A 21,288-nucleotide genomic window follows, 5' to 3' on the forward strand; every position below is an offset into this window, starting at 1 on the left:
GTGAAATAACGTCCACGTTATTTCACAGGCATTTTACACTGCACTTAAGTAACTTATAAGTCACCTATATGTCTAACCTTTACCTGGTAAAGGTTAGGTGCAAAGTTACTTAGTGTGAGGGCACCCTGGCACTAGCCAAGGTGCCCCCACATTGTTCAGAGCCAATTCCCTGAACTTTGTGAGTGCGGGGACACCATTACACGCGTGCACTACATATAGGTCACTACCTATATGTGGCTTCACAATGGTAACTCCGAATATGGCCATGTAACATGTCTATGATCATGGAATTGCCCCCTCTATGCCATCCTGGCATAGTTGGCACAATCCCATGATCCCAGTGGTCTGTAGCACAGACCCTGGTACTGCCAAACTGCTCTTCCTGGGGTTTCACTGCAGCTGCTGCTGCTGCCAACCCCTCAGACAGGCAGCTGCCCTCCTGGGGTCCAGCCAGGCCTGGCCCAGGATGGCAGAACAAAGAACTTCCTCTGAGAGAGGGTGTTACACCCTCTCCCTTTGGAAAATGGTGTGAAGGCAGGGGAGGAGTAGCCTCCCCCAGCCTCTGGAAATGCTTTGTTGGGCACAGATGTGCCCAATTCTGCATAAGCCAGTCTACACCGGTTCAGGGACCCCTTAGCCCCTGCTCTGGCGCGAAACTGGACAAAGGAAAGGGGAGTGACCACTCCCCTGACCTGCACCTCCCCTGGGAGGTGTCCAGAGCTCCTCCCGTGTGCTCCAGACCTCTGCCATCTTGGAAACAGAGGTGCTGCTGGCACACTGGACTGCTCTGAGTGGCCAGTGCCACCAGGTGACGTCAGAGACTCCTTGTGATAGGCTCCTTCAGGTGTTGCTAGCCTACCCTCTCTCCTAGGTAGCCAAACCCTCTTTTCTGGCGATTTAGGGTCTCTGTCTCTGGGGAAACTTTAGATAACGAATGCAAGAGCTCATCCGAGTTCCTCTGCATCTCCCTCTTCACCTTCTGATAAGGAATTGACTGCTGACCGCGCTGGAAGCCTGCAAACCTGCAACATAGTAGCAAAGACGACTACTGCAACTCTGTAACGCTGATCCTGCCGCCTTCTCGACTGATTTCCTGCTTGTGCATGCTGTGGGGGTAGTCTGCCTCCTCTCTGCACCAGAAGCTCCGAAGAAATCTCCCGTGGGTCGACGGAATCTTCCCCCTGCAACCGCAGGCACCAAAAAGCTGCATTACCGGTCCCTTGGGTCTCCTCTCAGCACGACGAGCGAGGTCCCTCGAATCCAGCGACTCTGTCCAAGTGACCCCCACAGTCCAGTGACTCTTCAGCCCAAGTTTGGTGGAGGTAAGTCCTTGCCTCACCTCGCTGGGCTGCATTGCTGGGAACCGCGACTTTGCAGCTACTCCGGCCCCTGTGCACTTCCGGCGGAAATCCTTTGTGCACAGCCAAGCCTGGGTCAACGGCACTCTAACCTGCATTGCACGACTTTCTAAGAAAGGCAGTTTGTCAGTACCCGGGTTCTGTGCTAGAGACCTGGGGGATCATGGAATTGTCCCCCCAATACCAGAATGGTATTGGGGTGACAATTCCATGATGTTAGACATGTTACATGGCCATGTTCAGAGTTACCATTGTGACCCCATACATAGGTAGTGACATATGTATATTGCACGCGTGTAATGGTGTCTCCGCACTCACAAAGTCTGGGGAATTTGCCCTGAACGATGTGGGGGAACCTTGGCAAGTGCCAGGGTGCCCACACACTAAGTAACTTTGCACACAACCTTCAGCAGGTGAAGGTTAGACATATAGGTGACTCATAAGTTACTTAAGTGCAGTGAAAAATGGCTGTGAAATAACGTGGACGTTATTTCACTCAGGCTGCAGTGGCAGGCCTGTGTAAGAATTGTCAGAGCTCCCTATGGGTGGCAAAAGAAATGCTGCAGCCCATAGGGATCTCCTGGAACCCCAATACCCTGGGTACCTCAGTACCATATACTAGGGAATTATAAGGGTGTTCCAGTAAGCCAATGTAAATTGGTAAAAATGGTCACTAGCCTGTTAGTGACAATTTGGAAAGAAATGAGAGAGCATAACCACTGAGGTTCTGGTTAGCAGAGCCTCAGTGAGACAGTTAGTCACTACACAGGTAACACATTCAGGCACACTTATGAGCACTGGGGCCCTGGGTTACCAGGGTCCCAGTGACACATACAACTAAAACAACATATATACAGTGAAAAATGGGGGTAACATGCCAGGCAAGATGGTACTTTCCTACATATGGTTACCTTGTTAGGGAGACATCTGTGTAACTTACAATGTTGAATACATAGAACATCAGATGGAGTCTTCCTGGAAAGCAAGGGAAGGAGGATATTACTGCAGACATTTCAAGCATGCACAACCGTACTGGTACCTGTGAGCGGTAGCATTCTGGCTCTCCCAGGTTTGGGTCTGAGACCCCAGTGATGTGGGCAGGTCATTAATTACCCTCAGGTGCAAAGTATGGTAGGCCCAGAGACAAAAGTTCCAAAGTATAAAATATCAAAAGGAGGGGGACTTTCAGAACCTGTTAAGGCAAGGAATACTAAAATAGACAACTAGAAGAACCTGTAACTCGTCTACACTACCTCTCAAAAAGGAAGGCAGTAGCCCGGTTGTAACTTGTCCTTCGATTTGTCTCATATTTAAGAGTAAAAAAAAAAAAATTGGAGTTAGGTAAGGTGTGACACAACAGCTATCTGTCAAGAGAAACAAACACTGCAGCTCTTACAAGCTGCACTGAAGTTGCTGAGAAGAAATGGCGGGAAGACATCAGCAGCACAATAAACGTAGCAGGTATTTACTAGTAATTATACAAAAGTCCACGAGACAAGAAACTGAAGGAATAGGGGAAGAAACAGGATAGGAAAGGGAGAAAAGAAAATCCAGCAAACCAAAGAAAACACATTTTAGAAAATCATTGGGGGCATTGATGTTTTCCTACATCGATGTGTTTATTCAGACTTTGAGCAGGGAACCATTTCTTTTGCTGCTATACAGTAATTTGTAAAAGGGTTTATCAGTTAGCAACGGGAGATCCACAGTAATCTCATTACCATGATTACATTTCCACAGCAGTATATCACACGGTTACGAGAGTCCACCTGTAAGACCGGGTCCTGGCTGACACTACACATACCCAAGCATGGCTGCGGAAGGGACTCATCGAGTGGGCGGAGAACGATGGTGCACCCAATGCTCAGGGCCAAGGCTTCACCAGAGTCCAGCACCAGGAGGAAGGGTTTGTAGAAGGGCAGGTTATGCATTAGTAGGGAATGTACCCAACACCAGTAAGGGGAGGTGGGGGTGGGACTAGTGGGTACTGGGGAACACTGTCAAAAGAAATAAATTATAGAAAGTTCAGTGCAGACAAATACAAAAAATAATATTGAGAAAGCAAAGGTAACACAGTAGCATGCGTAAGAAACATATGCCACAAATAGACAGGAAATAAACATGCAGCCCAAGCCTAACTATTAATCAAGTACTCTCCCCTTCTGAGCGTCTGAAGTGCCCATCAAGGCTTTGGTTTGTACAGAACTCACCAACACACAACACAAACATCACGAAACAGAGTTCCCGCATGCAAGAAATACAGCTTGAATTTGGGGACATTTTCTTCACTTATCAATTACCACTGTTAAGTCTTAACTTGAGTAATTAACTTGGAAATTAAACCTGCGGGATGGCTTCAGGTAGGCGCTAGGACTAGGGGTATGAGAAAGGGTAAAACATGACAAATATAGAGACTAGGATCAAAAATGAAAAGGGAAATGAGTACGCCAGGGAGGGTCCCCAATCCAAATACATCAAATTAAAAAAAAAATATTGGGAAGGATACATCGGAAGGGGTAAAAGAAGAGGGTGAAACTGGGCTCTCTATCACACAAAAATAATTAAAATATATATTTTTTTTTTCTAAAAAAGGCTATTTTCACAATTACCTTTGGAAATCCTTTAAAATGTCCTACGTTTTTTGAAAACACAATACATAAAATAGGTCTCTAACATCAATCAGTCTGAGTTACTTCACCTCCCATTGGCCTCAAACTGATGAAGGAACCTTGTAATCCTCTTTAGACCGCACTGGTCAGCATCTACTCTGCATTCGGAGTTCAGCAGCATTGGATCATGCCGAAAGGCATTCTTCTGAACTTGTGACCCTACAGACATATTGGGAGAAGGTGAACATAAACAAAATACCTCACAAGCATCTCAAAGAAGGGTTTGTTTTCCTATCACATGTTCTTGCATAAGTGGTTTGAGTCATTTCACTAAAAAGTATTTGCTATCAGGTCTCAAAGCGACCGTGATCATAGCACATTTCAGAGAGATTGGCTGAAGGTCTCTTAAGGCACATCATTTTCGTAATTAAGGTTTTTGGGAGCGAATTTCATACTTGTCATCACAAGAATTAGAGACATAGGAGGCCTCTGCTTGAGGAATGGAAAAAGCTTTAAGGAGTGAGATTTGGGAGAGAGTAGGCAGTGCTTAGAGGTGCACTGAGATGTCGGTCTAGATGCTCCTAGGGAATGGGTGTTCGTCTTCTGATATTAGTCAGCGCTTCCAGTAGTGTTTGCGACACACTTAGCCAGGCCTTGTATATGCAGCAGGATTTGTGGGGCTTCCTTGATCCCTGGATCAAATTCTCTTGTCAATTAGTCTTTCTGCTGTCTGCTCTCAGGATTTCACTAACAAATTTTTCACATGGATTCCTCATGTGATCAACTGTGACTTATTTTGTCTTTGTGTTCTCCTATGCCAGTGGTTCCCAACCTTTTGAGTTCTGTGGACCCCCACTTTAACATTACTGGAGCCCAGGGACCCCCACTGAATCTTTATTGGAACACAGGAACCCCCCCACTGAGTGATTACTGAGAGCTGGGGACCATACATTGTATTAATATTAAATTTTCTAAGAAGTCGCGGACCTCCTGAGGAGGCTGTGCGGACCCCCAGGGGTCCCCGGACCACAGGTTTGAACCACTGTCCTATGCTAAGCATTTCTCCCCCATCTGATGTTCTTTGCTATCTGCCAGTCATTTAGCCTAGCTGTCAAATTCCTGGTGCAGCGCACTGATTTCTTAATGGATTACGTTTTCCTGTAATTCTATGCACTCGGATACTGTCTCTTCTTTGTGCATTTTGTGATGTTTGTTGAGCGTTTCTTTGCGATTGAAGCTTTCCCCACATTCAGTGCATGTAAATGGCCTCTCTCCCGTGTGAGTTCTCTGGTGACCTATGAAGTGCTGCTTTTGAGTGAAGGTTTTGCCACAATACAAACATGGGTACGGCCTTTCACCTGTGTGTGTCCTGTGATGTTTTATGAGACTGGAGCTCTGACTAAAGCATTTCTCACAAACTGTACATATGTACGGCTTCTCTCCGGTATGTATCCTTTTGTGGAGGCTCAGACTTGAGCTACGGGCAAAGCTTTTTCCACAATGGGCACATGTATATGGTTTTTCACCAGTGTGGTTTCTCTGGTGCTTGAGAAGACCAGAGTTCTGTCTGAAGCTTTTCTCACATTCATTGCATTTATAGGGCTTGTCGTCAATGCTGTCACCTGATGGTCTTGAATGGTTTTCATTGTCATCAGTATTTTCAGCGTGCAATGTCTGATGAACAATAAACATGGAGAGATCACTATAGAATACTCCACAATCCGGACACATATATGACCTCTCTCCGGGGGGTACTCCATGGTGAACTGCAGGAATCACTACAGTGCTCACAGTGCCCGCTGGGCTGCCTGGGTCCACAGACGCCATCGCTAGGTTGTAGAAGATGCCTTCGTCGTAACACGTGAGAACCTCCTCGCTTGCACCTGGAGGCCAGGCCTCCCGCGGGCGCGCCGGCTCGGACACATCTTCAGGCAGCTCCTCAGTTACAGAGTCAGTTGTTCCTACAAGAGGGGAACGTCATTGTTAGTTCAAGGAATGTGAAAGAAACACAATCATTAATTTAAAGAATGTGAGAAAAACATCATCATTAGTTCGAGGAAAGTCAGAGGAATGTGAACATTAATTCAAGAGAATGTTTTCAGCAGTATTACCACGTGCTGGTAAGTGAAGAAGTGTGGTGTGCTGTAGAGCTGTGGAGGTGTGGGGTTGTGTGCTCTGTTGGTTCTGTACTTCCTGGAATTGAAGGAGCAAAGCTTCATCTAAGTGCCAACCCTGCATGCAGGTTCCAGTTTCTAGTCCTTTCCCTCTCATGCATTCAGACATCAAGTGAAACTAATTGTTGAAGACAGCGCTCTGAATGGTAATTTGGGACCTTTTCAGATGTTAAAAAGACCACTCCACAGAACAGGGGGTTGACAGGTCAGTGAGGAATCCGCAGTTAGATAGAGCATCCACCACAAAGAGTGCTACTTAGTGTAAGTCACTTATTCTTCTGATGGATACTCCTAACCACAAATTCCTAACTTTAGAACAGAAACTAAAGCAGTACCTCCCAAAGGTGGAGTGTCTGTTGAGAGCACTGATTATCCTGCAGAGCGTCCAAAGTGTCTTTCTCACCAGACCTGGCTGTCAAGACAATAATGGGCCATATGTACGAACTCTTTTTCCCATAGACACAGAATGGGTAAAAACCTTTGCCACATCTGGCCCAATGCCTCATGAACATATGACCAAAGCCCTTGTGGCACCCTGGCAGATGTGAAGAATCACCACCCCCTGGGCCAGCACTGCAGAGATGTCTGCAGTTCACTCATGCAATGAGCTGATTTCATCAAAATGAGGAAGACATGTTTCAGGGTCAAGAGATGCAGCACACAAATATGCAAAGGTTCGAATGGTGCACACGTAAGAAATTTCAAGGCCAAGTTAAGATCCTACTGGGGAACCACAGGCAGTTTTGGAAGGAAAATATGTGTCAACTTTTTAGTGAATTGCATAACCACTGGTGAATTAAACCAGATGGCTGGTCTAGCCCACGCAGAAAGCCCAGAAGGGTAGACTAATAATCTTTTACAGTGCCCACTGAGAGGTCTTGTTGGGCGAAAGACCAAACAGCATAACGGCCAAAAGCTTATCCTTTAAGAAGTCAGTGTTTCGGGCACCACACCAGATAACAAACGTCCCGGTGCCCGGTACAGATGGAATTTATGGAACAGTGCCCATCAGTGAGGATGACATCTATCACCTAAACTGGGTACTCAACCACAGTCAATGCCTGGACTCAGTCTCCTGCACAGCGTTATAAGTTGTAGAGATTCAACCTTCTGCATGGTGGTGTAAGTTGTAGAGGTTCAATCTCTTGCATGGCCGAGTACGTTCTGAGAATCGGACAAAGGACCCTGTCCTGTTGCTGAAACAGGAGGCAGTCCCAAAATAGAAACCTGATCGGAGGACAGGTGTTCATGTTCAGAAGTTCCATATACCTCACTCCCCTGGCCCAGTCTGGGGTAATTAGGATGATCTCTCCTTCTTGATCTCCATCAGAATTCAGGCAGGAGAGGTAGTGTCAGGAGGGCGTATGAGTACCTCGTTCCATTGCAGCCAGTATGCATCGGTATTGAGGGCTCATACAGAAACTCCAGCATGTCAAATTGTTGACACTGGGCGATCTTGTTGGAGGTAAACAGGTCTAGACACATTTCTCCCCACTGTTCAAATACAGTCCACACTATCTCTAGGTGCAGACGTTACTTGTGACATGCCAGGCGACATCTGCTCAGTTCTGCCCCTCAGGGATTCAGGATCCTCGCCAGGTGGTTAACTACTAGAAATATCTTCTATTGCTCCAATCATCCCCAGAGAAGTGAAGCCTCAAGGCACAGGATTCAACTCTGCCCTACTTGGTGCAGAAGTAGATGGCAGTGGTGGCCGTTGGTAATTGTTGAGGTGGTCCATCTCCCTACAGGGAATGGACTATACAGTGGAACATAGACCTGGGAGTACCCACTCCAATGCAGATGGATGTAGGAGGCTGGCCTGGCTTGTAGTGGGTATCAGAGGTACTTACACCTTGTGCCAGGTCCAGTTATCGCTTATTAGTGTAGAAGAGGTGTTTCTAGCAGCTTAGGCTGAACTAGGAGACATGCAAAGCTCCTATTATACCACTGGTGTCATATGCACAATTTCACAAGAAAACACAATACACAGAAGTACTAAAAATAAAGGTACTTTATTTTTATGACAATTTGCAAAAAGTATCTCAGTGAGTACCCACAGTAAGAAGGTAAGTAATATACACAAGTTATATGTACGCAAACCCCAAAACAGGTAAGTAAGAGTTATAAAAGTAAAGCAAACAGTGTAGAATTACAATAGGATGCAATAGGTGAACATAGGTCTAGGGGCAGCACAAACCATATACTCCAAAAGTGGAATGCGAACCACGAATGGACCCCAGACCTATGTGAGCTTGTAGAGGGTCGCTGGGAGTGTAAGAAAACAGCAAGGGTGTCCAAGATACCCCAACCCAAGACCCTGAGAAGTAGGAGTAAAGTACACCTACTACCCCAAAAGAGCACAATAGTCGTGATAGGGGGATTCTGCAAGAAGAACAAACACCAGCAGTGCACTGACAACGGATTTCCGTAGGAAAGCTGTACGTCTCCTAGTTCAGCCTAAGCTGCTAGACACCTCTTCTACACTAATAAGGGATACCTGGACCTGGTACAGGGTGTAAGTACCTCTGGTACCCACTACAAGCCAGACCAGCCTCCTACACCCCAGACGTACCGTCACGCAGGCCCTAATCACAAACAGATTGGACTATACCAACACGCTCTACAACAGGATCCCAACCCATCTCCTAAATATGCATGTGTGTGAATATGTACAAAAATATGTCAAATTCAATGCAGTCTGTTACCATAACATCATTTTAGTTACATTCAACCTCCAGCCTGGCTCTCATTTTGTGTTTGGGATACCATAACCATAACAAAAACAAAAACAAAAGATCTCTGGGACAGTGCTCCTGTACAGAGACGGGCACTCAATCCCCCGCAGAAGGAAAGCAGTCGAGCTTGCTCTAGGCAGCCTGAACGCCCTGTCCCCTTGAGGGCGCTGCCCACCTGCTGCTCCTGTGCTGACGAAACCAGAGGGTGACTTAGAGAAAGAATTAAGACAGCTAGTGAGGACAGAGAAGAAACACAAGTGGATGATTGCAATGCAGCATGTAATTAAGTCAGAAGCTCTAACCCCTTGAAGGAACTATGCCAAGACTGTTCGGCCCGCTCCCTTGACCACTCGTTTCTCTGAGTGTTCACATCCTCTGCCTCTAACCAATCAGTTTTGTAAAAAGCAAGAACACGGCTGTTCAGCTCTGCTGCTACACTGATTGCTCTTTCCTATAATAGCTAGACCCGACCCCTCTGCCATCACCCCTCTAAAGAACCAGACTCCAACTCGTCAGCCCGACCACTCCTGACCATTGAGCCTGCCACTGTCACTGACCACAAACACCTCTAAAGAACTGGGAACTTGCCAGCCCCACTACTACGTCCCAACAGTATCGAGCTGTTCTGGATAACTGGGAGACCAAGCAACCCAACCTTGAGCACACGTGTATCTTAGGGTTACACAAAGACCAAGAAAAGCCCTGGGACGCTGCAAACGTAGCTACCAATGTAGGTGATGCACACTTACACGGAATGAAGGTGCATTCATGACCCATGTAACAAATATCGATTAAGATGCAGTAGAAACTCACCTGCCTCACTCCCTTGGCCATCAGAGTCCGGCTCCTCATGGAGAACCGCTTCTCCCACATCAGGAACTCGGAATAAAATGTCTGGACCAGAAGGGCAACCTGCAGTGCACACACAATAACAACACACACTCATAAGGACACACGCCGGAAAAATGACACTTTGGTAGGAAACAGCACAGTCTGATATGTGATCAGAGTCCGCAGAATGTAGGATCATACAAACATGCTGAGCTGAGGACTACATGTATGCAAAAACACCCTGGTACATACAGGGTACTGATATGTAAAAGACACTGTGATGAAAGACATGTTTATGCAATATGTGAGGTCGTAAAGCCAACGAGAAGTGACATATGTAACCAACATAAATCCTCGGCATCAAGCAATGCAAAGAGTGAGAAACAGAAAACTGATATGTAAAAACGCTGTAAGGAAATGCGTTCCTTGGCATGGTTACCCCCTGACTTTTTGCCTTTTGTTGATGTCAGTTATGATTTAAAGTGTGCTGGGACCCTGCTAACCAGGCCCAAGTACCAGTGTTCTTTCCCTGAACTGAACCTTTGTTCCCACAATTGGCACAACACTGGCACACAGGTAAGTCCCTTGTAAATGGAACCCCTGGTACCAAGGGCCCTGATGCCAGGGAAGGTCTCTAAGGGCTGCAGCATGTCTTATGCCACCCTGGGGACCCCTCACTCAGCACATGCACACTGCCTCACAGCTGGTGTGTGCTGGTGGGGACAAAAAGACTAAGTCGACATGGCACTCCCCTCAGGGTGCCATACCAACTTCTCACTGCCTGTGGCATAGGTAAGTCGCCCCTCTAGCAGGCCTTATAACCCTAAGGCAGGGTGCATTATACCACAGGGGAGGGAATATGTGCATGAGCACTATGCCCCTACAGTGTCTAAGCAAAACCTTAGACATTGTAAGTGCAGGGTAGCCATAAGAGTATATGGTCTGGGAGACTGTCAATTACGAACTCCACAGATCCGTAATAGCTACACTGAAATATGGGAAGTTTGGTATCAAACTTCTCAGCACAATAAATCCACACTCATGCCAGTGTGGGATTTATTATCAAATACACCCAGAGGGCATCTTCGAGATACCCCCCTGAATAACAGTCCGACTCCTAGTGCTCGACTGACCAGTTTCTGCCAGCCTGCCACACACCAGACATGTTGCTGGCCACATGGGGAAAGAGTGCCTTTCTTACTCTGTGCCCAGGAACAAAGCCTGTGCTGACAAGTGCCAGCAGGTGACGTCAGAACCCCCTCCTGATAGGTCCTTTGCTGATAAGGTAGCCAATTCCTCTCTCAGGGCTATTTAGGGTCTCTCCTGTGGGTCCTCTTCACATTCTGCTTGCAAGCTTCCTTCAGGAATCCTCTGCAACAACTTCAGACTCTTCTGACCTCAGATCAACCACAGCCTGCTCCAAGAAACGCTGTAACTGCAACAAAGTGTCTACAAGAGACTCTTTTCTTCAGCAACTTCAGCTCCAAGTCAGCAACAGTTTGGACGGTGTGCACGCTATGGGGACTCCCTGTCTTCATCCTGCACCAGAAGGTGCAAAGAAATCTCCTGTGGAGTGACGGTGTCACTCCCCTGCTCCAAGCAGGCACCTTCCAAGGAGACAACCTGTACCCTGGGACACCTCTCAAAGCGACGAGCGTGCTCCTATGGTCACAGAGGGCGGACATCATCAACATGGTACCCATGTGAACTGTGTCTTTGTAGGAGGCTGGCCTGGCTTATAGAGGGTACCTGATGGTACTTCCACCTTCTGCCAGATACAGTTATCCTTTATTAGTAGATTAGAGGTGTTCTAGCAGCTTAGGCTGATAGACGTAGCTATAGCAGAGCAGCCAAGGCTGAACTAGGAGACATGCAAAGCTCCTACAATACCACTTATATCATAAGTAACACAATACTCAGAGTTACTAAAAATAAAGGCACTTTATTTTAGTGACTGTAGGAGGCTGGACTGGCTTGTAGTGAGTACCAAGGGGTACTTGCACCTTGCACCAGGCCCAGTTATCCCTTATTAGTGTATAGGGTGTCTAGCAGCTTAGGCTGATAGATAATGGTAGCTTAGCAGAGCAGCTTAGGCTGAACTAGGAGACGTGTGAAGCTACTACAGTACCACTTAGTGTCATATGCACAATATCATAAGAAAACACAATACACAGTTATACTAAAAATAAAGGTACTTTATTTTTATGACAATATGCCAAAGTATCTTAGAGTGTACCCTCAGTGAGAGGATAGGAAATATACACAAGATATATATACACAATAGCAAAAATATGCAGTATAGTCTTAGAAAACAGTGCAAACAATGTATAGTTACAATAGGATGCAATGGGGAAACGTAGGGATAGGGGCAACACAAACCATATACTCCAAAAGTGGAATGCGAACCACGAATGGACCCCAAACCTATGTGACCTTGTAGAGGGTCGCTGGGACTATTAGAAAATAGTGAGAGTTAGAAAAATAACCCTCCCCAAGACCCTGAAAAGTGAGTGCAAAGTGCACTAAAGTTCCCCTAAGGACAAAGAAGTCGTGTTAGAGGAATAATGCAGGAAAGACACAAACCAGCAATGCAACAACTGTGGATTTCCAATCTAGGGTACCTGTGGAACAAGGGGACCAAGTCCAAAAGTCACAAGCAAGTCGGAGATGGGCAGATGCCCAGGAAATGCCAGCTGCGGGTGCAAAGAAGCTTCTACTGGACAGAAGAAGCTGAGGTTTCTGCAGGAACGAAAAGGACTAGAGACTTCCCCTTTGGTGGACGGATCCCTCTCGCCTTGGAGAGTCGTGCAGAAGTGTTTTCCCGCCGGAAGGACGCCAACAAGCCTTGCTACACGCAAATCGTGCGTTTGGCGTTTTTGGACGCTGCTGGGGACCAGGAGGTCGCAAATTGGACCTGAAGAGAGAGGGGACGTCGAGCAAGACAAAGAGCCCTCACTGAAGCAGGTAGCACCCGGGGAAGTGCCAGAAACAGGCAGTACGAGGATGCGTGAAACGGTGCTCGCCGAAGTTGCACAAAGGAGTCCCGCGTCGCCGGAGACCAACTTAGAAAGTCGTGCAATGCAGGTTAGAGTGCCGTGGACCCAGGCTTGGCTGTGCACAAAGGATTTCCGCCGGAAGTGCACAGGGGCTGGAGTAGCTGCAAAGTCGCGGTTCCCAGCAATGCAGCCCAGCGAGGTGAGGCAAGGACTTACCTCCACCAAACTTGGGCTGAAGAGTCACTGGACTGTGGGGGTCACTTGGACAGCGTCGCTGGATTCGAGGGACCTCGCTCGTCGTGCTGAGAGGAGACCCAAGGGACCGGTAATGCAGCTTTTTGGTGCCTGCGGTTGCAGGGGGAAGATTCCGTCGACCCACGGGAGATTTCTTCGGAGCTTCTGGTGCAGAGAGGAGGCAGGCTACCCCCACAGCATGCACAAGCAGGAAAACAGTTGAGAAGGCGGCAGGATCAGCGTTACAGAGTTGCAGTAGTCGTCTTTGCTACTATGTTGCAGGTTTGCAGGCTTCCAGCGCGGTCAGCAGTCGTTTCCTTATCAGAAGGTGAAGAGAGAGATGCAGAGGAACTCGGATGAGCTCTTGCATTCGTTATCTAAAGTTTCCCCAAAGACAGAGACCCTAAATAGCCAGAAAAGAGGGTTTGGCTACCTAGGAGAGAGGATAGGCTAGCAACACCTGAAGGAGCCTATCACAAGGTGTCTCTGACGTCACCTGGTGGCACTGGCCACTCAGAGCAGTCCAGTGTGCCAGCAGCACCTCTGTTTCCAAGATGGCAGAGGTCTGGAGCACACTGGAGGAGCTCTGGACACCTCCCAGGGGAGGTGCAGGTCAGGGGAGTGGTCACTCCCCTTTCCTTTGTCCAGTTTCGCGCCAGAGCAGGGGCTAAGGGGTCCCTGAACCGGTGTAGACTGGCTTATGCAGAATTGGGCACATCTGTGCCAACAAAGCATTTCCAGAGGCTGGGGGAGGCTACTCCTCCCCTGCCTTCACACCATTTTCCAAAGGGAGAGGGTGTCACACCCTCTCTCAGAGGAAGTTCTTTGTTCTGCCATCCTGGGCCAGGCCTGGCTGGACCCCAGGAGGGCAGCTGCCTGTCTGAGGGGTTGGCAGCAGCAGCAGCTGCAGTGAAACCCCAGGAAGGGCAGTTTGGCAGTACCAGGGTCTGTGCTACAGACCACTGGGATCATGGGATTGTGCCCACCACGCCAGGATGGTATAGAGGGGGCAATTCCATGATCATAGACATGTTACATGGCCATATTCGGAGTTACCATGGTGAAGCTACATATAGGTAGTGACCTATATGTAGTGCACGCGTGTAATGGTGTCCCCGCACTCACAAAGTTCAGGGAATTGGCTCTGAACAATGTGGGGGCACCTTGGCTAGTGCCAGGGTGCCCTCACACTAAGTAACTTTGCACCTAACCTTTACCAGGTAAAGGTTAGACATATAGGTGACTTATAAGTTACTTAAGTGCAGTGTAAAATGGCTGTGAAATAACGTGGATGTTATTTCACTCAGGCTGCAGTGGCAGGCCTGTGTAAGAATTGTCAGAGCTCCCTATGGGTGGCAAAAGAAATGCTGCAGCCCATAGGGATCTCCTGGAACCCCAATACCCTGGGTACCTCAGTACCATATACTAGGGAATTATAAGGGTGTTGCAGTAAGCCAATGTAAATTGGTAAAAATGGTCACTAGCCTGTCAGTGACAATTTGGAAAGAAATGAGAGAGCATAACCACTGAGGTTCTGATTAGCAGAGCCTCAGTGAGACAGTTAGTCACTACACAGGTAACACATTCAGGCACACTTATGAGCACTGGGGCCCTGGGTTACCAGGGTCCCAGTGACACATACAACTAAAACAACATATATACAGTGAAAAATGGGGGTAACATGCCAGGCAAGATGGTACTTTCCTACAGTGACAATGTGCCAAGAATATCTCAGAGGATATACTCCCTTAGGAGGTAAGTAACATACACAAAATATACACATAAACCAAAATCAGACAAGTAAACAGTTAGAAAAGTAGTGCAAACACTGTAGAATACAATAGGATGCAATAGGCCTAGGGGCAACACAAACCATATACTAAGAAAGTGGAATGCGAACCACTTAGGGACCCCAGGCCTAGTGTAGTGTGTTGAGGATCGCTGGGGGTGTAAAAAAAAAACACTAAGGGTGTCCAAGATACCTGTAGGAAAGTACCATCTTGCCTGGCATGTTACACTAAAACAACATATATACAGTGAAATATGGGGGTATGTGTCACTGGGACCCTCCCAGCCAGGGCCCCAGTACTCATAAGTGTGCCCTGTATGTGTTCCCTGTGTGATGACTAACTGTCTCACTGAGGCTCTGCTAACCAGAACCTCAGTGGTTATGCTCTCTCTGCTTTACAAATTGTCACTAACAGGCTAGTGACCAATTTCACCAATTTACATTGGCTTACTAGAACACCCTTATAATTCCCTAGTATATGGTACTGAGGTACCCAGGGTATTGGGGTTCCAGGAGATCCCTATGGGCTGCAGCATTTCTTTTGCCACCCATAGGGAGCTCTGACAATTCTTACACAGGCCTGCCACTGCAGCCTGAGTGAAATAACGTCCACGTTATTTCACAGCCATTTTACACTGCACTTAAGTAACTTATAAGTCACCTATATGTCTAACCTTTACCTGGTAAAGGTTAGGTGCAAAGTTACTTAGTGTGAGGGCACCCTGGCACTAGCCAAGGTGCCCCCACATCGTTCAGGGCAAATTCCTCAGACTTTATGAGTGCGGGGACACCATTTCACGCATGCACTATACATAGGTCACTCCCTATGTATAGCGTCACAATGGTAACTCCGAACATGGCCATGTAACATGTCTAAGATCATCTGGCATTGGGGAGACAATTCCATGATCCCCCGAGTCTCTAGCACAGACCCGGGTACTGCCAAACTGACTTTCCCGGGGTTTTACTGCAGCTGCTGCCAACCCCTCAGACAGGTTTCTGCCCTCCTGGGGTCCAGAAAGGCCTGGCCCAGGAAGGCAGAACAAAGGACTTCCTCACAGAGAGGGTGTTACACCCTCTCCCTTTGGAAAAAGGTGTCAGGGCTGGAGAGGAGTAGCCTCCCCCAGCCTCTGGAAATGCTTTGATGGGCACAGATGGTGCCCATCTCTGCATAAGCCAGTCTACACCGGTTCAGGGATCCCCCAGCTCTGCTCTGGCGCGAAACTGGACAAAGGAAAGGGGAGTGACCACTCCCCTGACCTGCACCTCCTAGGGGAGGTGCCCAGAGCTACTCCAGCGTGCCCCAGACCTCTGCCATCTTGGAAACAGAGGTGCTGCTGGCACACTGGACTGCTCTGAGTGGCCAGGGCCAGCAGGTGACGTCAGAGACTCCTTCTGATAGGCTCTTACCTGTGTTACTAGCCTATCCTCCTTCCTAGGTAGCCAAACCTCCTTTTCTGGCTATTTAGGGTCTCTGCTTTGGGGAATTCTTCAGATAACGAATGCAAGAGCTCATCCGAGTTCCTCTGCATCTCCCTCTTCACCTTCTGCCAAAGGATCGACCGCTGACTGCTCAGGATGCCTGCAAAACCGCAACAAAGTAGCAAAGACAACTACTGCAACCTTGTATCGCTTCATCCTGCCGGCTTTCTCGCCTGTTTCCAGGTGGTGCATGCTCTGGGGGTAGCCTGCCTCCTTCTTGCACCAGGAGCTCTGAAGAAATCTCCAGTGGGTCGACTGAATCTTCCGCCTGCAACCGCAGGCAACAAAAGTCTGCATCACTGGTCCTCTGGGTCCCCTCTCAGCACGACGAGCGTGGTCCCTGGAAGTCAGCAACTCTGTCCAAGTGACTCCCACAGTCCAGTGACTCTTCAGTCCAAGTTTGGTGAAGGTAAGTCCTTGCCTCCCCACGCTAGACTGCATTGCTGGGTACCACGTGCTTTGCAGCTGCTCCGGCTCCTGGGCACTCTTCCAGGATTTCCTTCGTGCACAGCCAAGCCTGGGTCCCCAACACTCTAACCTGCAGTGCACAACCTTCTGAGTTGTCCTCCGGCATCGTGGGACTCCCTTTTGTGACTTCGGGTGGACTCCGGTTCACTCCTCTCCTAAGTGCCTGTTCCGGTACTTCTGCGGGTGTTGCCTGCTTCTGTGAGGGCTCCCTGTCTTGCTGGGCACACCCTCTGTCTCCTTATCCAAGTGGCGACATCCTGGTTCCTCCTGGGCCACAGCAGCATCCAAAAACCCTAACTACGACCCTTGCAGCTAGCAAGGCTTGTTTTTTCTGTGTGGGAACACATCTGCAAGCTTCTTCACAACGTGAGACATCCATCCTCCAAAGGGGAAGTTCCTAGTCCTATTCGTTCTTGCAAAACACCAAGCTTCTTCCATCCGGTGGCAGTTCCTTTTCACCCTCAGCTGGCATTTCCTGGGCATCTGCCCACTCTCAACACTGTTGCGACTCTTGGTCTTGGTCCCCTTGTCTTACAGGTACTAAGGTCCGGAAATCCACTGTAGTTGCATTGCTGGTGTTGGTTTTCCTTGCAGAATCCCGCCATCACGACTTCTGTGCTCTCTGGGGGTTGTAGGTGCACTTTACACCTACCTTACAGGGTCTTGGGGTGGGCTATTTTTCTAACCCTCACTGTTTTCTTACAGTCCCAGCGACCCTCTACAAGCTCACATAGGTTTGAGGTCCATTCGTGGTTCGCATTCCACTTTTGGAGTATATGGTTTGTGTTGCCCCTATACCTATGTGCTCCTATTGTAATCTACTGTAACTTTACACTGCTTGCATTACTTCCTTTTGCTATTACTGCCTATTTTTGGTATTGTGTACATATATCTTGTGTATATTTGGCATCCTCATACTGAGGGTACTCACTGAGATACTTTTGGCATATTGTCATAAAAATAAAGTACCTTTATTTTTAGTATATCTGTGTATTGTGTTTTCTTATGATATTGTGCATATGACACCAGTGGTATAGTAGGAGCTTTGCAGGTCTCCTAGTTCAGCCTAAGCTGCTCTGCTAAACTACCTTTTCTATCAGCCTAAGCTGCTAGACACCCTATACACTAATAAGGGATAACTGGGCCTGGTGCAATACCCCTTGGTACTCACTACAAGCCAGTCCAGCCTCCTACAATACCCCAAGACCCTGAAAAGTAGGAGTAAAGTGACCCTACTTCCCCAGAAACACACTAAAGTTGCGATAGGAGATTCTGCAAAGACCACAACTGACTGCAAAGCACTGAAGACAGATTCCTAAACCTCAGGACCTGTAAAGGAAGGGGACCAAGTTCAAACGTCACTAAAGTGTCCAGGGGGGCAGTGTAGGAAAGTACCATCTTGCCTGGCATGTTACCCCCATTTTTCACTGTATATATGTTGTTTTAGTTGTATGTGTCACTGGGACCCTGGTAACCCAGGGCCCCAGTGCTCATAAGTGTGCCTGAATGTGTTACCTGTGTAGTGACTAACTGTCTCACTGACGCTCTGCTAATCAGAACCTCAGTGGTTATGCTCTCTCATTTCTTTCCAAATTGTCACTGACAGGCTAGTGACCATTTTTACCAATTTACATTGGCTTACTGGAACACCCTTATAATTCCCTAGTATATGGTACTGAGGTACCCAGGGTATTGGGGTTCCAGGAGATCCCTATGGGCTGCAGCATTTCTTTTGCCACCCATAGGGAGCTCTGACAATTCTTACACAGGCCTGCCACTGCAGCCTGAGTGAAATAACGTCCACGTTATTTCACAGCCATTTTACACTGCACTTAAGTAACTTATAAGTCACCTATATGTCTAACCTTTACCTGGTAAAGGTTAGGTGCAAAGTTACTTAGTGTGAGGGCACCCTGGCACTAGCCAAGGTGCCCCCACATTGTTCAGAGCCAATTCCCTGAACTTTGTGAGTGCGGGGACACCATTACACGCGTGCACTACATATAGGTCACTACCTATATGTAGCTTCACCATGGTAACTCCGAATATGGCCATGTAACATGTCTATGATCATGGAATTGCCCCCTCTATACCATCCTGGCGTGGTTGGCACAATCCCATGATCCCAGTGGTCTGTAGCACAGACCCTGGTACTGCCAAACTGCCCTTCCTGGGGTTTCACTGCAGCTGCTGCTGCTGCCAACCCCTCAGACAGGCAGCTGCCCTCCTGGGGTCCAGCCAGGCCTGGCCCAGGATGGCAGAACAAAGAACTTCCTCTGAGAGAGAGGGTGTGACACCCTCTCCCTTTGGAAAATGGTGTGAAGGCAGGGGAGGAGTAGCCTCCCCCAGCCTCTGGAAATGCTTTGTTGGGCACAGAGGTGCCCAATTCTGCATAAGCCAGTCTACACCGGTTCAGGGACCCCTTAGCCCCTGCGCTGGCACGAAACTGGACAAAGGAAAGGGGAGTGACCACTCCCCTGACCTGCACCTCCCCTGGGAGGTGTCCAGAGCTCCTCCAGTGTGCTCCAGACCTCTGCCATCTTGGAAACAGAGGTGCAGCTGGCACACTGGACTGCTCTGAGTGGCCAGTGCCACCAGGTGACGTCAGAGACTCCTGCTGATAGGCTCCTTCAGGTGTTAGTAGCCTATCCTCTCTCCTAGGTAGCCAAACGCTCTTTTCTGGCTATTTAGGGTCTCTGTCTCTGGGGAAACTTTAGATAACGAATGCATGAGCTCAGCCGAGTTCCTCTGCATCTCCCTCTTCACCTTCTGATAAGGAATCGACTGCTGACCGCGCTGGAAGCCTGCAAACCTGCAACATAGTAGCAAAGACGACTACTGCAACTCTGTAACGCTGATCCTGCCGCCTTCTCGACTGTTTTCCTGCTTGTGCATGCTGTGGGGGTAGCCTGCCACCTCTCTGCACCAGAAGCTCCGAAGAAATCTCCCGTGGGTCGACGGAATCTTCCCCCTGCAACCGCAGGCACCAAAAAGCTGCATTACCGGTCCCTTGGGTCTCCTCTCAGCACGACGAGCGAGGTCCCTCGAATCCAGCGACTCTGTCCAAGTGACCCCCACAGTCCAGTGACTCTTCAGCCCAAGTTTGGTGGAGGTAAGTCCTTGCCTCACCTCGCTGGGCTGCATTGCTGGGAACCGCAACTTTGCAGCTACTCCGGCCCCTGTGCACTTCCGGCGGAAATCCTTTGTGCACAGCCAAGCCTGGGTCCACGGCACTCTAACCTGCATTGCACGACTTTCTAAGTTGGTCTCCGGCGACGTGGGACTCCTTTGTGCAACTTTGGCGAGCACCGTTTCACGCATCCTCGTAGTGCCTGTTTCTGGCACTTCTCCGGGTGCTACCTGCTTCAGTGAGGGCTCTTTGTCTTGCTCGACGTCCCCTCGCTCTTCAGGTCCAATTTGCCACCTCCTGGTCCTTCCTGGGCCCCAGCAGCGTCCAAAAACGCCAAACACACGATTTGCGGCTAGCAAGGCTTGTTGGCGTTCTTCCGGCGGGAAAACACTTCTGCACAACTCTCCAAGGCAAGAGGGATCCGTCCACCAAAGGGGAAGTCTCTAGCCCTTTTCGTTCCTGCAGAAACCTCAGCTTCTTCTGTCCAGTAGAAGCTTCTTTGCACCCGCAGCTGGCATTTCCTGGGCATCTGCCCATCTCCGACTTGCTTGTGACTTTTGGACTTGGTCCCCTGGTTCCACAGGTACCCTAGATTGGAAATCCACAGTTGTTGCATTGCTGGTTTGTGTCTTTCCTGCAGAATTCCCCTATCACGACTTCTATGTCCTTTGGGGAACTTTAGTGCACTTTGCACTCACTTTTCAGGGTCTTGGGGTGGGGTATTTTTCTAACCCTTACTATTTTCTAATAGTCCCAGCGACCCTCTACAAGGTCACATAGGTTTGGGGTCCATTCGTGGTTCGCATTCCACTTTTGGAGTATATGGTTTGTGTTGCCCCTATCCCTATGTGCTTCCATTGCATCCTATTGTAACTATACATTGTTTGCACTGTTTTCTAAGACTATACTGCATATTTTTGCTATTGTGTATATATATCTTGTGTATATTTCCTATCCTCTCACTGAGGGTACACTCTAAGATACTTTGGCATATTGTCATAAAAATAAAGTACCTTTATTTTTAGTATAACTGTGTATTGTGTTTTCTTATGATATTGTGCATATGACACTAAGTGGTACTGTAGTAGCTTCACACGTCTCCTAGTTCAGCCTAAGCTGCTCTGCTAAGCTACCATTATCTATCAGCCTAAGCTGCTAGACACCCTATACACTAATAAGGGATAACTGGGCCTGGTGCAAGGTGCAAGTACCCCTTGGTACTCACTACAAGCCAGTCCAGCCTCCTACATTGGTTGTGCAGTGGTGGGATAAGTGCTTGAGACTACTTACCACTCTTGTCATTGTACTTTTCATAAGAGAAAAATATACAAAACAAGGTCAGTGTATATACACATAGCCAAAAAGTTTTGCATTTCCTCTTTTCACTCTTTTCTAAGTGCTGAAAAGTACCTCTAAACTTTCAAAAAGTTCTTAAAAGTTTAAAAAGTTTTTTTCTGTCTTTCCAAAAAGTTCTGAAAA

At 48.2% G+C, this 21,288-nt stretch overlaps 1 protein-coding gene across 4 annotated transcripts in view; it reads right to left on the minus strand.

Annotated features, from left to right (window-relative positions):
* Nucleotides 1-2,956: 2,956 nt before the first annotated feature.
* The window catches only part of LOC138295309 (zinc finger protein 436-like), a 118,882-nt gene continuing 100,550 nt past the window's right edge, over nucleotides 2,957-21,288 (minus strand). For 3 of the 4 annotated variants that reach the window (XM_069233524.1, XM_069233525.1, XM_069233523.1), the window contains 2 exons: nucleotides 9,693-9,791; nucleotides 2,957-5,928 (listed from right to left, as the gene is read on the minus strand). In XM_069233524.1, coding sequence (XP_069089625.1) covers nucleotides 5,108-5,928; nucleotides 9,693-9,791 — 920 coding nt within the window. In that variant the 3' untranslated portion in view covers nucleotides 2,957-5,107. The remainder of the gene's footprint in view (nucleotides 5,929-9,692; nucleotides 9,792-21,288) is intronic. The other variant, XM_069233526.1, reaches the window with a different exon arrangement.

This window comes from Pleurodeles waltl, chromosome 5 (assembly GCF_031143425.1).
Source record: "Pleurodeles waltl isolate 20211129_DDA chromosome 5, aPleWal1.hap1.20221129, whole genome shotgun sequence".
NCBI classification, from domain to species: domain Eukaryota; kingdom Metazoa; phylum Chordata; class Amphibia; order Caudata; family Salamandridae; genus Pleurodeles; species Pleurodeles waltl.